Raw genomic sequence first — 14,162 nt, 5'->3', positions numbered from 1 at the left:
GCTGTGAATGAGCAACACAGTTTGTATTTCAGCAGCTGAGAGTTTGGCATCATTGACATGGGGAGAAAATAAGGGCATGAGAATAAACTAATTCCTGAATACTGAGTCAAGGTAGAGTCAGTGGTTAAAGAAAGATGTGTTAAAGGAGGCAGGATTAGACTCTTCAGGGTCCTCTTGGGAGGTCCAGCCTCATAGCATTTGATAGTATAGTGTCGTGTGGAGTCAAGAACACCCGTTTCATAACATACAGAAGCAAGTGGAGGTATGATCCAAGAGACTCCAAGAAGGAAGCAGCTTGCAACAAGAAAAAGAGGTCCTGACCCCGCCAACATCTAACCTCAACATCTAAATTCCCAGCTCTCAAGAGGGAGTCATGAGTAGGGTAATGTTAGGGAAAAAAACATTGCAGTTAAATAGGCAGTTAAAAGGAAACAGAGAGATCATGGTGTCAGAAAGGGGCCTTTTTACAGTTTTTGGTTCCTCAGGCCCCAGTTCCCCTTGGAGAAGGAAAACCTAGGTCAATAGGTCACTGAGAAGAAGGATCTAGAGAAGGAGGAAGTGCTGTCAACTCTCTTCCCCCACTCCCATCCCACCCTCTCCTCTACCTTGGTCATGTTCCTTTTCCCCACATACCTGATGTCTCTTTCATCAGGCTCAGCATTTACAGTAGGGCTCAGGAGAAGGGAAGAGTTAGAGCTAATGTTGAGTTAACCTCAGTGATCTGATAATTCTCCTGTCCTTTACCTCTCATCTTTTTTGCTTCCCCTTTTCTGCACTTCATAAGCTCTTTCCTCCTGGGGACTGAGTTATCCAATCTGAGCTAATCTTGGAAAGGACTGTGGTCTCTCTTCAGCCCTGGATCCCATCATGGACCTTCTGTTTCTGCTGCATTTATTCCTGTCTTTCTTGGACAGTAAGTGGGGTCAGAGATAAAGCTGAGAGTGTCTGGAGGAGGTGGGAGGCTTGGTTGGGGAAAGGAGGATGAGAATTGGCTCTAAAAGGGATGGAGGGTCGGATGTAAAAACATGGGAAGATCCTGGATTGAGTTTCTGTTTCTTTGTCTCTGTCTCTTCATCTCTGTCTCTCTGCCTCTATCTTTCTGTTTCTGTGTCTCTCTGTGTATATCTCTGTCTCTGACTCTCTCTGTGTGTCTCTGCTATCTGGCTGTCTCTCCCTCTCTGTCTTTTTTTTGTCTCTCTCTGTGTGTCTCTGTCTTTCTATCTGTCTCTTTCTGTTTGTCTCTGTCTTTTTTTTCTTTCTTTCTGTCTCGCTGTCTCTGTCTCTTTCTGGGTCTGTCTCTGCCTCTGTCTCTGTCCCTGTTTCTCTCTGTCTCTCTCTGTCTCTATCTCTGTGTATATGTATATCTCTCTGTCTTTCTGTCTCTCTCGTTCTCTCTGTCTGTCTTTCTTTCTGTCTCTCTCCTCTCCTCTCCTTGTCTTCCCCTTCTTTTTTTTTTTATCCCTACAGAGTCCTTTTCTCAAGATCATCCATGTTTTGACATTCATGTCCAAGAGCTTGTGACTGTTCAGGAGGGGCTGTGTGTTTCCATCCCTTGCTCTTTCAATGATTCCACCCAATACATTGATAACAACCAAACCTATGTATACTGGTTCCAGAAGATAAATGAGGAAAAACTCATGGCCACCAATGACCTCAGAAAAAATGTTCAATCCTCGGCTGGGGGCCACTTCCAGCTCATTGGGGACCTTCATAGGAAGAACTGCTCTTTGAGCATTACTGGAGTCACAAAAAAGGATCATGGAAATTACTCATTCCATGTGAGAAAAGGAGACCTTTTGTCATCTAAAATGCTGTTTGTCCATGTGGAAGGTGAGGCGCGTGTCCCAGAGAAGTGTTTGGGAGGGGAATGAAAATCAAGAGAGGATATTCTGATGATACCTGAGTCACAAGGCTCTTGGCAGAGAGGACACACTGTACTCCTTTCTGTAAAGAAGCAAGTCCTCAGGCAAAGGAGCACTCCAGGGCCTGGTGATAACAGCAGATGCTAGGTAGCAGGCATAGAGCTGGAAGTATTCATGGGAGGCATCAAGGAATAGCCACATTAGTTAGGTAGGAAGAATGGCCCTGATGCCTTCAGCTGAGTGAACACATTGTGGGGACCTCCGCTTGAGAACGTCTAGGTGAGGTGAGAGGATCAGGCTTTGAGATAGTGGAGATTCCAAAGGATGGAGAGTCAGAGCATGGGAGGGGACACCAAAGAAAGAGACTTGTTGGGACATGTAAAGCAAAATCCTAAGGCTATTACCTGAGAGTACATGTTATAGGGACCATTCTCCTTGCCACCTGGTGCATTCAACTTTTTTTTCCTCTTAATAATATTTTATTCTTTTCCAATTATATGAAAGATAATTTTCAGCATTCATTTTTTATTTAATTTTTCCCCAGCTACATTCAAAACAAATTTTTTTAATTTGTTTTTAAGATGTTTGAGTTCTAGGTTCTCTTTCTTCCCCCCCCCCCACGCAATTAAGAAACCACATGTGAAATCGTGTAAAACATTTCCATAAAAGTCAAGTGGTGAAAGAAAACAGTTCTCCCACCCTAATGAAAATAAAAACCCTCAAGAAAAAAATAAAGTAAAAACAAAGAGAGATAGAGAGAGAAATAGAGAATGCTTCACTCTGTATTCAAACTTGATCATTGCCTTCTCTGGAAGGATTTTTTCATCACAAGTCCTTTAGAGTAGTTCAACATTTATTTTTTGTAAGATTTTGAGTTCCAAAATTTTCTCTTTCTCCCCCTCTTCCTTCCTGTTCCCCAAGACAATAAGCAATCTGAAACAAACTATTCCTATAAAATTGTGTTAAACATTTCCATGTTAGTCATATTGTGAAAGAAGATCACAACAAAAAGGAAAAATTACAAGAGAGAAAAAAACAAAAAAAAAGTGAAAATTATATGCTTTAATCTGCATTCAGACCCCATAGTTCTTTCTCTAAATGTGGACAGCATTTTCTATCACAAGTCTTTTGGAAGTTTCTTTGATCACTATATTGCTGAGAAGAGCTGTCTATCATAGTTGATCATCATACAATCTTACTGTTATTGTATACAGTGCTCACCTGGTTCTGCTTATTTTACTCAGCATCAGTTCATGTAAGTTTTCCCATGTTTTTTGTGAAATCAGACTACTCATCATTTCTTACAGCACTATAGTATTCCATTATGATTATATACTACAATTTGTTCAGCCATTTCCCAAATAATGGGCATCTCTTCAATTTCTAATTCTTTGCCACCATAAAAAGAATTGCTATAAATATTTTTGTACATGGTGGATCCTTTTCACTTTTTAAAGGATCTCTATGGACAGTTCTACTCGTGGTATTGCTGGATCAAAAGGTATGCATAGTTTTATACTCCTTTGGACATAGTTCCAAATTGCTTTCCAGAATGGTTGAATCCATTCACAACTCCACCAGCAGCACATTAATGTCCCAATTTTCTCACATCCCTTCTAACATTTATCATTTTCTTTTTTCATCATATAAGCCAATCTGATAGCTTTGAGATAGTATCTTAGAGTTGCTTTATTTGTATTTCTCTAATCAATAGTGATTTAAAGTGACTATACATAGTTTTAATTTCTTAATCTGAAAATTACTTGTTCATATCCTTTCACCATTTATCAATTGGAGAATGATGTGTATTCTTATAAATTTGAATCAATTCTCTAAATATTTTAGAAATGAGGTCTTTATCAGAAACATTGACAATAAAAATTGTTTCCAATTTTCGGCTTTCCTTCTAATCTTGCTTGCATACGTTTTCTTTTCATAATACCTTTTTAATTTACTGTAATCAAAATTATCCATTTGCATTTTATAATGTTTTCTATTTCTTGCTTGGTCATAAATCACTCTTTTCTCCAAAAATCTTGATAGATAAACTATTTCTTGCTCTCATAATTTGCATTTAGTATCACCCTTTCTGTCTAAATCATGTATCCATTTTAACCTGATTTTGGTACAGGGTATGAGAAACTGGCTAATAATTAGTTTCTGCCATATTAGTTTCCAGTTCTCCCAGTACTTTTTGTCAAATAGTGAGTTCTTATCCCAGAAGCTAGAATCTCTGGGTTTATCAAAGAGTAAATTACTAAAGTCAATGACTACTGTGCTTTGTATACTTAACCTATTCCACTAATCCATCACTTTATTTCTTATCCAATACAAATGTTTTGATGATTACCACTTTATAATATAGTTTTAAATCTGATATGATCAGGCCAACTTCCTTTGATTTTTTTTTTCACTAATTCCCTTGATATTCTTGATTTTTTCTTCTAACAGATGAATTTGGCTTTTTTTTTTCTAGTTCTATAAAATAATTGTTGGTAGTTTGATTGGTATGGCACTGAATAAGTAGATTAATTTAGGTAGAATTATCATTTTTGTTATTTTAACTCTGCCTATCCGAAAGCAATTGATTTCTTTCCAATTGTTTAGATCTGACTTTATTTGTGTAAAAACTGTTTTGTAATTGTCTTCATATAATTCTTGAGTTTCCCTTGGCAGGTAGAGTCCCAAATATTTTATTGTGTCTATAGTTATTATAAATGGAATTTCTCTGTCTATATCTTGCTGCTGGGTTATGTTGGCAACATATAGAAATGCTGATAATTTATGTGGGTTTATTTCATATTCTACAACTTTACTAAACTTGTTTGTTTCAAGTAGTTTTTTAGTTGATTCCCTAGGATTCTCTAAGTTTTCCACCATATCATCTGCAAAGAATGATGATTTTTTTCTCTTTTCTTATTCCAATTCCTTCCATTTCTTTTTCTTCTTTTACTGCTGAAGATAACATTTTAAATACAATATTGAATAATAGTGGTGATAACAGACATCCTTGTTTCACTTCTGTACTTAGTAGAAACTTCTAGCTTATGCCCTTTATATATGATGATGCTTCCTGATGATTTTAGATAGAAGTTGTTTATCATTTTAAGGAATATCCATTTATTCCTAGGCTCTCTAGTATTCTTTTTTTTAACAAGAATTGGTACTATATTTTGACAAAAGCTTTTTCTGCATCTAATGAGATAATTAAATGGCTTCTGTTAGTTATGTTATTCATATGGCTAATTATGCTGATAGTTTTCCTAATATTAAATCAGCCTTGCATTCCTGATATAAATCCCAGCTAATTATTGTGTATTACCTAGTGACAAATTGCTATAATCATTTTGCTAATAATTTTTTTTCTCTATTTTGGCTCTTTCTGGTTTAGGTATCAGCAACATATTATTTTTTTTAAATAACTTTTTATTGACAGAACCCATGCCAGGGTAATTTTTTACAACATTTTCCCTTGCACACACTTCTGTTCTGATTTTTCCCCTCCCTCCCTCCACCCCCACCCCCAGAGGGCAAGCAGTCCTATCCATGTTAAATAGGTTACAGTATATCCTAGATACAATATATGTGTGCAGAACTGAACAGTTCTCTTGTTGCACGGGGAGAATTGGATTCAGAAGGTATAAATAACCCGGGAAGAAAAACAAAAATTCAGCAACATATTAGTGTCATGATACAAATTTGATAAATGTTAGAGGGGATGTGGGTAAAATGGTTCATTAATATGCTTCTGGTGGAGTAGTGAATGGATGCAACCATTCTAGAGGGCAACTGGGAACTGTACCCAAAGGGCTATAAAACTATGCATATCATTTGATCCATTAATACCCCACTAAGTCTGTCTGTAGAGATCATAAAAAGGACCCCTTTTTTGCTTATTTTCCCAAATAGTTAACATAGTATTGAAATTAATTGACTTTTCTTACTTAGAGGTTTGTTGATGGGTTGTTCAATTTCTTTTTATAAAATGAGATTATTTAATTATTTTTATTCCTCTTCTTTAAAAAAAAAATTTGTAAATATTCATCCATTGCACTTAGCTTATCAGATTTATTGGTATACCATTGGGCAAAATAGTCCCTAATTATTACTACTGTAAATTTCCTTTAATTGGTGGTAAATTGGCTTCTTTTTTTTCTGAAGCAATTGGGATTCAGTGACTTGTCCAGAGTCACAAAACTAGGAAGAATTAAGTATCTGAGACTGAATTTGAACTCAGGTCCTCCTGACATTGGGCATTCAGTCTCAGATACTTAATTCTTCCTAGTTTTGTGACTCTGGACATTTTTGATGCTGGTAATTTGGTTTTCTTCTTTTTTAAAATCAAATTTACCACAGGTTTATCTATTTTATTGGGTCTTTTTTTTTTATAAAACCAGCTCTCAGTTTTAGTTATTAGTTTAATACTTTTCTTACTTTCAACTTTATTAATCTTTCTTGATTTCAGAATTTCTAATTTAAAACTTAATTGGGGGTTTTTAATTTTTTCTTTTCCTAGCTTTATCAGTTAGCCCAATACATTGATTTCCTCTTTCTGTGTTTTATTCATCTGAGCATTTAGAGATATAAAATTCCCCCTAAGAACTACTTTGCATCTCCTAAATGTCTATATATTGTCTCGTTACTGTCATTCTCTTGGATTAGATTATTGATTGTTTCTATGATTTCTTTGTTAATCCACTCATTCTTTAGGATTGTATTATTTAGTTTCCAATTTAGTTTAGCTTGATTTCTCCTTGGCCTATTACTACTGATAATTTTTATTGCATCATGCATCATGCATAAAGATGCAATTAATATTTCTGCCTTTCTGCATTTGATGTGAGGCTTTCATGCCCTAATATATGAGCAATTTTTGTATAGATGCCATTGTCACTAAAAAAAAGCAAATTCATTTCTATTCCCATCAAGTTTTCTCCAGAGGTCTATCATATCTAACTTTTCTAATATCCTATTGATGTTATTAGCCTCTTTCTTGTCTAATTTTGGCTAGATTTATCTAATACTGAGAGAGAGAGATTGAAACCCCCCACTAATATAGTTTTACTGTCTTTTTCTTCCTGCAACTCATTTATAAGCTGGAGTTTCTTTTCTTATGTCTTTGACTTAGGTCTATATTTGCCTTTGCTTGGTCTGAAATCAGGATTCCTATTCTTGCTTTTTTTTTTTTTTTTTTTACTTCAGCTGAAGCATAATATGTTCTGTTCTAAACTTTTACCTTTATTCTCATTTTACCTCAAATGTGCTGCTCCTAAAAACATATTGTAGGATTCTGTTTTTTAATCCTCTCCTATTCACTTCCCTTTTATGTGAAAGTTCTTCCCATTCACATTCACACTTATGATTTGTAACTGTGTATTTCCATCTATCCTATTTCCCTCCCCCTTTTTATTTTTTCTCTCCCTTCACTCAGTCCCTCCTCAACAGTGTTTTCTTTCTGTTCCCCACATTCAACTTTTCTCCTCCAGATTTGACACAGAAGCCAGAGATCCTTATTCCAGACATTCTAGAGTCTGGGTGCCAAGTGACCCTAACCTGTATAGCTCCTGGAAACTGTAAAGAGGGAACATCACCTAAATTCCTCTGGACTGGCTCTGCTCTTTCATCACGTGGATTTGTCTCCCAAGATTTTCAGTCCCCCAAACTCCTCTTTACCCCCAAAGTACAGGACAATGGCACAAATCTCACCTGTCAGGTGACATTCCCAGTGGCCAATGTGATCACCGAGACAACTGTCCAGCTCAGGATTGCCTGTGAGTACTGAGAGGGAGTGAACATGATTCCCCAATGCTGCAGAGGAAGGAGGGGTATAGGAGAAAAGTTAGGCCCATGGAGATGACCTTGGGACCTGAGACAATAGGGAAAAGTAGAATCTATGGAGGTGAATTCTTGGTTCCTCCCTATTTCTGTTGAAAGTTCTGGCATCGAAGTTCCCAATGTCATCCCATCCCTAAGGACAGAATTTGAGACTCCAATCTAGAATCAATTACATCCTCCCTTTGTAGACCTTCTTCAGAATAGGAACATCAAGTTTTCTCAGAAAAGATAGGACAGATAAGTTGGAAGGAAGCAGGTATAGATAGAAGTGTGGTCTGTAGTAAAGAAGAGACAGGATCATCAGTTGTGTCTTCTGTCCTTTCTCCAATCTCAGAATTAAAGGGAAACTTTATCCCTCCTGTTCCTAAAGAGTAAGTCCTGCTACTTGGGCTATGGTATAAATAATAGTCCCTTGGCCACAGAGGAGCAAGACCTGACTTCCTTTCAGCCATTGGGCACTGAGATCCTGGGCCTAAAATTGCCCTCTCTATGGGGAGAGTGCACAATGGAATCCATCTGCTATACATAGGGCCCACTAGTCACTCCAAATAGCTCCCTGAAACTCCTTCTGTACTATTTATTACTAGGGATAGGCTAGGGACAGAATACTTGGGGCTCCAGAAGTGGGAGAGAGCACTCTCCACTAATTCATTTTCCTTCCCTTCTCACAGACTCCCTAAGAATACTTAACCACTCTTGCTTGTGGACAGAGGAAAGATTACTCTGCACTTGCTCCATCCTGGGAAAGCAGACTTCCTCCTTGCACTGGTGGGTGGGAGAGAGCATGGTGGATAGAAACAGCACTAATGACACCCTTCGGGTTGTGTACAATACCTCTGAGAATCAGATCAACAGCAGTCTAACCCTGAAACCAGACCCTGGTCTTAGTATTCGCTGCGAAGGGAGGGACCTACATGGGACCCAAAGTGTCAGTGTCCTGCTACTGATACCAGGTAAAGGAAGTGGGGTTCCTGGGTGGAAGGGAAGAGAATTCTGAGGGGACTGGGTTCCAGGAAAAGTACAGGAGAAAGGAGAGGTGTGAGGAGGGGAACAAAATCTTTAAATCATAAGATCTGGTACCCAGTCACTCAGTATTTGTGAGTTGCTAGGCAAAACACTAAATCCATCTTTAAAGGAGAAAAAAAGGAAGGAAGGAAGAAAAGAAAGAAGGAAAAGAGGAAAGAGGGATGGAAGGAGGAAGAGAGGAATAGAGGAAGAAAGGAAGGAATGGGGGAGGGGAGGAGAAAAGAAGGGAGGAAGGGAGGGAGAAAAGAGGGAGGATTGAGGAAAATAAACACAACTAGATGATGCAGTGGAGAGAATTCTGGGCCTGGAATCAGGAACATCTGAATTCAAATGAGCAAGTCACTTAACCTCTATCTGTTTTAGTTTCCCCAACTGTAAAATGTGAATAATAATAGCATCTACCTCCCAGAGTTGTTGACCCAATCAAATGAGATAATATTTGTAAGTTGCCTAACAAAATACCTGGAACACAGCAGGTATTTAATAAGTATTGATTTCCTTCTTTCTCTGCAAGTGTCCAGATTTGCCATGACTTCTGGGTCTGGAGATGACATTCATCTCCAAAGAAAAAGCCACAAACAAGAGACCAATACCACAAACACAAAGTTCTCCCAGGATGCTATTTACAGGCCTGGCTCAGCTCAAAATGATTAGCATTGAAGACCATTAAAATTTTATGTTTTACTCAATGTCTGGGAAGCTGTCAGACTAGCCAGGTCACTGGTTGGTTTTATGGAAGCACCTGCCTATTCGGGGAACCCTCTTATTCCTGGGATCCTCAGTGCTGGAGAAGGGGAAGGAAGGATGGCAAAGGAAATAGCTCCTCTGAGACTGCATCTCTTTTCAGGTAATACCTCCTCCAGTCCATGGAACTACTTGAATTGGATAATTAAGGGAGCCCTGTGTGGAAGCATCATAAGTGCGCTATTCTTCACATGCGTGGCAGTTTGCTTGTGAGTTTCCAGATTAGGGACAGGAATAACCAACTTTAAATATGGAATATAGACTGTTTGATGTGGGAGGCTATTTAGAATAAAGTCTGTGAGGATCAGCAGTGTTGAAGGGGAACCTCAGGACACAGAATATCAGCTCTTAAAGAAAAATTAATAGAGAATATTAAAAATTAGAGAAATATTGGGAAAGAGATAGTCAGATTCCTTAGAAAAGGAAGTATCACAGTTGGGAGGCATTCTATTACATAAAATGTCAGAGCTGGGAGGGACCTTAGATCAGGGAATGTCAGAGCTGAGGGTACCTTAGAACATAGAATGTTATAGTTGGAAGAGATCTTATATCAGGGAATGACAGAGCTGGGAGGTACCTTAGAACATAGAATGTTAGATCTGGGAAGGACTTTATAACAAAGAATATCAGAGCTGGGAAGGACTAAAAAGCTAGGAGTGACTCCTCCTTTTGAGGTGACACTCTACCAGGTCAGATAACAAATCTGCATGTATACACGGAATCATTATAAACAGAACTTGTAGAAATAGATAGAGAGTCATCAAGTACATTGGAAAGGTGATCACCAGCACCGGGGAGATAAGAAAAGGCTTCATGTAGGAAGAAGAAACTTCGAACACAAAATGGCAGGACTGGAAGGGTCATACAAAATTAAGGAGCAGAATTTTCAACTAAGCACAATTCTTGTCTTAGAGTGAAGATATTTAGGGGGAAACAGTCTAATGAAGACTTGAAGACTCCCAGGTCTACCGCCAACACCAAGACAGAATCTAGTGATATCACACTGGTGAGTGAGCCAATCATCTGGACGCCCCCCCCACAATGAAACACTGGGACAAGAGAACTCTCTTCTTCCCCCCACCCACCACAGAGTGTCCAGGATGATTTAGAACATAAAATCCTGAACTCAGAAAGTCTCTAGCCTTCAGTCAATGAGACAGGATACCTCACCTCTTGCTCAGGTGTGTAAAAATGTAAATACTGTAATTATGTTGGAGATGAGCCACATAAGAACCAGCTCTGCAGATTTTCTAGGTAGGGGCTGATGGCCACATATAGTCTGTGATGTCCATGTGAAAGATGGGGAAGGATTAATGGGGGAAAATAACTGGTCAAGACAGGAAATGGGGTCCCACTTGTCTAGAACAAGTTTTTCCCACCCCATTCAACTCACTAAACCTTTCCTAGCTTTCATAACTGATAAGTGGTCCTTCAGCTTCTACTTGAAGACTGTAGGGAGGATCAACTCATTGCCCCACAGCATTGAACAGCTCTGTTGGGGAGGTCTCCTCAATACCCAACCTACGTTGATCCTTATGTCATTACCAGTCATTGATCCTGATTCTGAACTCTGGAGTCCCTCAAAAAGCCAGGTAAATCCTGCCCCAGGTGACAGTCCTTGAATATCACTATTGTGTCTCAGTCTCACCAGCAGCCTTCTCTTCTCTAGGCTACAAATGTCCCATTCCTTCACCCAGTCCTCATAGAACATCTTCCAAAGCTCAATTCTCCTCCCTTCATACCTCCAGCTTAGCAATGTCCTAAGTCAAATAGCAGAGATTTAGTCTGATTAGGGCCATGGGAAGAAGGATCACTACCTTTCTGGAAGCCAACTTGTAATGAATGGGACCCTCCTAATGCAGCTCAATATGCATCAGCTTTGTGAGCTATTCCTACCCCTAAGGACTCAAATTGAGCTTATGGCCCACCCAAAACTCCTGGTCTTTGGTAAGATACACTGACATCAAAGGCAAAAGGGTTGATCTATTCTGCCCCCACAATCAATTGGTTAATTGACAACCACTTTTGAGTTTCTGTACTGACCAGAAACCCTGAGGGTCTTCCCCTCTCAGCGTGATTTTTAAAATTTTTTGAGTAAGCAAACTAGGCCATTTTTGCATGATTTCTTTCCTAGCCTTAAATCATTGAATAGGTGTTGCCTCAGTCAAAATGAGACCTGAGAAAGATCTCAGCTTAAAAATCCAATTTACTTGCAAATCAAGACTTTACCCTCTTGAGTCATTCTCTTCTTCAAGAATGAAGGCCAAACAATAAAAACCATTTATGAAATACTATGTACCAGATGCTCTGTACTAAGTACTGAGGATACTGTCCCAAAGAGTTGCCAGGACTACCAAATGATGGCTGGCTAACACAGTTGTCCAGGGGACAAAGTCAGCATGCAATCACAGCTCTTCTGATTCAAATCTGATAAGCTACCATACTCCTTCTGAGTAGTCAGGGATACAACAAAAGTGGAATAGTGTGAATTTAGAGACAGATTTGGAGACCCTAAAATGCCAACAAAAAAGTTTATCTAGGAATCCCACACACTGTAGGGTCAAAGGATAGAGAACTACAAGGAACCTTAGGAATCTCTTGCTCAATTCCCTTCTTTTGAAGTCAACTTCAATAAAAGAGAAAGAGACTTGTCTAAGAACTCCAAGCTAGGAAGTAGTAGAACCAGAATTTGATTCTGGTGTCCCTCAGTCCAAATCCAATATTTTTTTCATGATTAAAGAACTTATCACAAGGTCATAGAATCATGGGGTTTAAAGCCAGGATCAACACTGAAGACATGATCATCTAAGATCCAACTTCATGTATGGATGAGGAAACTGAGGCCCAGAAAATCCCATAGAATAAGAGGAGCTGGAAAAGGACTTTATGCCTTCTGATACCAAATTCCCTTCTTTCTGCTTCTATTCCAGTATCAGGATCAGATTGTGCATTCTCATCTCATCTCAGTCTTCACTTTTACATTTAGTTAGGTGGTGCAGTGGGCCTCAAGTCAGGAAGCCTTGAGTTAAAATCCAGTCTCAGGTACTTCTTTGATGTGTCATACTAAGAAGGTCCATTAACCACTTCTGCCTCAGTTTCTTCATCTGAAAAATAAAAATAATAATACTTCCTCCCAGGACTGTTATGAGGATCAGCATAATGTCTGCCATAGATACTATATGCCCCCAACCCTCTTCATCTCTTCAACCAAAGTATAAAAGTCAAATCTCACAGAAATTCTGTTATTCTAAACCTTAGAAGAATCCTAATTTCAACCAGGCTCCAGTAGAATTCCCTGAGAGATAATCCAGCCTCCTCTGGAAGACCTCCAGGGAAGAAAAAGCATAAAAAGGTGGAGTTGAAGGGGACCTTAAACTGAGAACACAAAATGTCTGACTCAAAAGGATTATAGAATACAGACTGAATACCATAAAAACTTAACAAAGGGAAGTGGAAGGGAAAATGCTGAGCACTTAATTCTAGAGCAGAATGAAATCCTAGAACACATACCATCCAAGATCAGGAATTAAAATCCTCTTATAAGTTCACATGTTGAATGAAAGACCTGCAAAGGTCCTTGAAAGCTAGTATGTCAGTGGAGAAAGGTTATAGAGAACAGAGACTGGTAAAATTGGAAGGGCCCCTCCAGATCAATTTTCCCTTCTGAATTTCTTTAAACACTCTCCACTTCAAAGACCCTGTTGTTCTTTCAATGTCTAATAGGTTGAATATGAGAATTCTGAGAAGTACAGTCCCTCGGAGAAGCCTCCCTCACCTGTGCTGGATTCCTCCTCACAGAAAGACAACCTGGTACAATACGCCTCTATTACTTTCAAAGCCCAGAAGGCCCAAAATATGGTCAACCCAGAAGACACTCACACTGAGTATTCAGAACTCAAATTCCAATAAAGAGACTGGAGCAAGAAGAGTGGGGACTACTTGGGATTAGGGTCAAGTTGGAGCACTGCTTTGAGGAAAAAAAAGATGCTGTCAGCATGAATCCATAAGGAGTATATTGAGCTTAGTCACTCTGGGGGAGATGAGAGAGAGAGAGAGAGAGAGAGAGAGAGAGAGAGAGAGAGAGAGAGACAAGAATTCAGGATATACATGAACCATAACTCAGAGCCAGCCTTGATTTGTATTTTGTGTGTTCTCTAAGATCTCTCTCTCTCTCTCTCTCTCTCTCTCTCTCTCTCTCTCTCTCTTTCACACACACACACACACACACACACACACACACACACACACACGAATTTCAATCAGACACCATCAACTTCTTTTTGAACATCTCCACTTGAACCTTCCACAGGCCCCTCAAGTTCATCATGTCCAACTCAGAGTTCATTATGCTCCCTCCATAGTCACCCTTCTCCTAAACATACTGATTTCTCTTAAGGGCTCCAACCTTCAACAACTAGGTTCCAAATCTTGGCATCTTCATTTACTCTTCCCTCTCCTTCTACATGTCAACAACCCATCCCTCAATACTACAACCACATAATCTAAAAGGGGCTAAATCTGCTCTATTCCATCTATTCCACATGACTCATATTTATTCTCTTCTTTTCACTCACACATTGTCTCATTATCTCCTACTTGGCCTCTTACCATGTCTCTCCCCTTCCTGTGCCTCTTCTCCAACCCTTCTGTATATCACTGCCAAAGTGAGAGTCTGACTCTGTTGCCATATTAATC

General features: G+C 39.0%; 1 protein-coding gene across 1 annotated transcript; it reads left to right on the top strand.

The window, feature by feature from the left end:
- The first annotated feature begins 659 nt into the window (after positions 1 to 659).
- LOC127558203 (myeloid cell surface antigen CD33-like) lies at positions 660 to 13,528 on the top strand. The gene is made up of 6 exons (XM_051991429.1): positions 660 to 913; positions 1,468 to 1,830; positions 7,349 to 7,633; positions 8,369 to 9,676; positions 10,380 to 10,473; positions 13,191 to 13,528. The coding sequence occupies exons 1-4, from the start codon at positions 868 to 870 to the stop codon at positions 8,692 to 8,694; spliced, it is 1,020 nt and encodes a 339-aa protein (XP_051847389.1). The 5' UTR covers positions 660 to 867; the 3' UTR covers positions 8,695 to 9,676; positions 10,380 to 10,473; positions 13,191 to 13,528.
- Positions 13,529 to 14,162: the final 634 nt, after the last annotated feature.

This window comes from Antechinus flavipes, chromosome 3 (genome assembly GCF_016432865.1).
Source record: "Antechinus flavipes isolate AdamAnt ecotype Samford, QLD, Australia chromosome 3, AdamAnt_v2, whole genome shotgun sequence".
Taxonomy (NCBI): Eukaryota; Metazoa; Chordata; class Mammalia; order Dasyuromorphia; family Dasyuridae; genus Antechinus; species Antechinus flavipes.
Note: the sequence above shows the minus strand (reverse complement) of the source record. Positions and strands in the feature narration are given on the sequence as shown.

What these genes read in the sequence shown, in the direction of transcription:
- LOC127558203 (XM_051991429.1), top strand. Translation starts at nt 868, where the DNA reads ATGGACCTTCTGTTTCTGCTGCATTTATTCCTGTCTTTCTTGGACA. An exon ending in ATTCCTGTCTTTCTTGGACA is followed by an intron (nt 914 to 1,467) that starts GTAAGTGGGGTC and finishes TTATCCCTACAG; the next exon opens with AGTCCTTTTCTCAAGATCAT. An exon ending in GCTGTTTGTCCATGTGGAAG is followed by an intron (nt 1,831 to 7,348) that starts GTGAGGCGCGTG and finishes TTTCTCCTCCAG; the next exon opens with ATTTGACACAGAAGCCAGAG.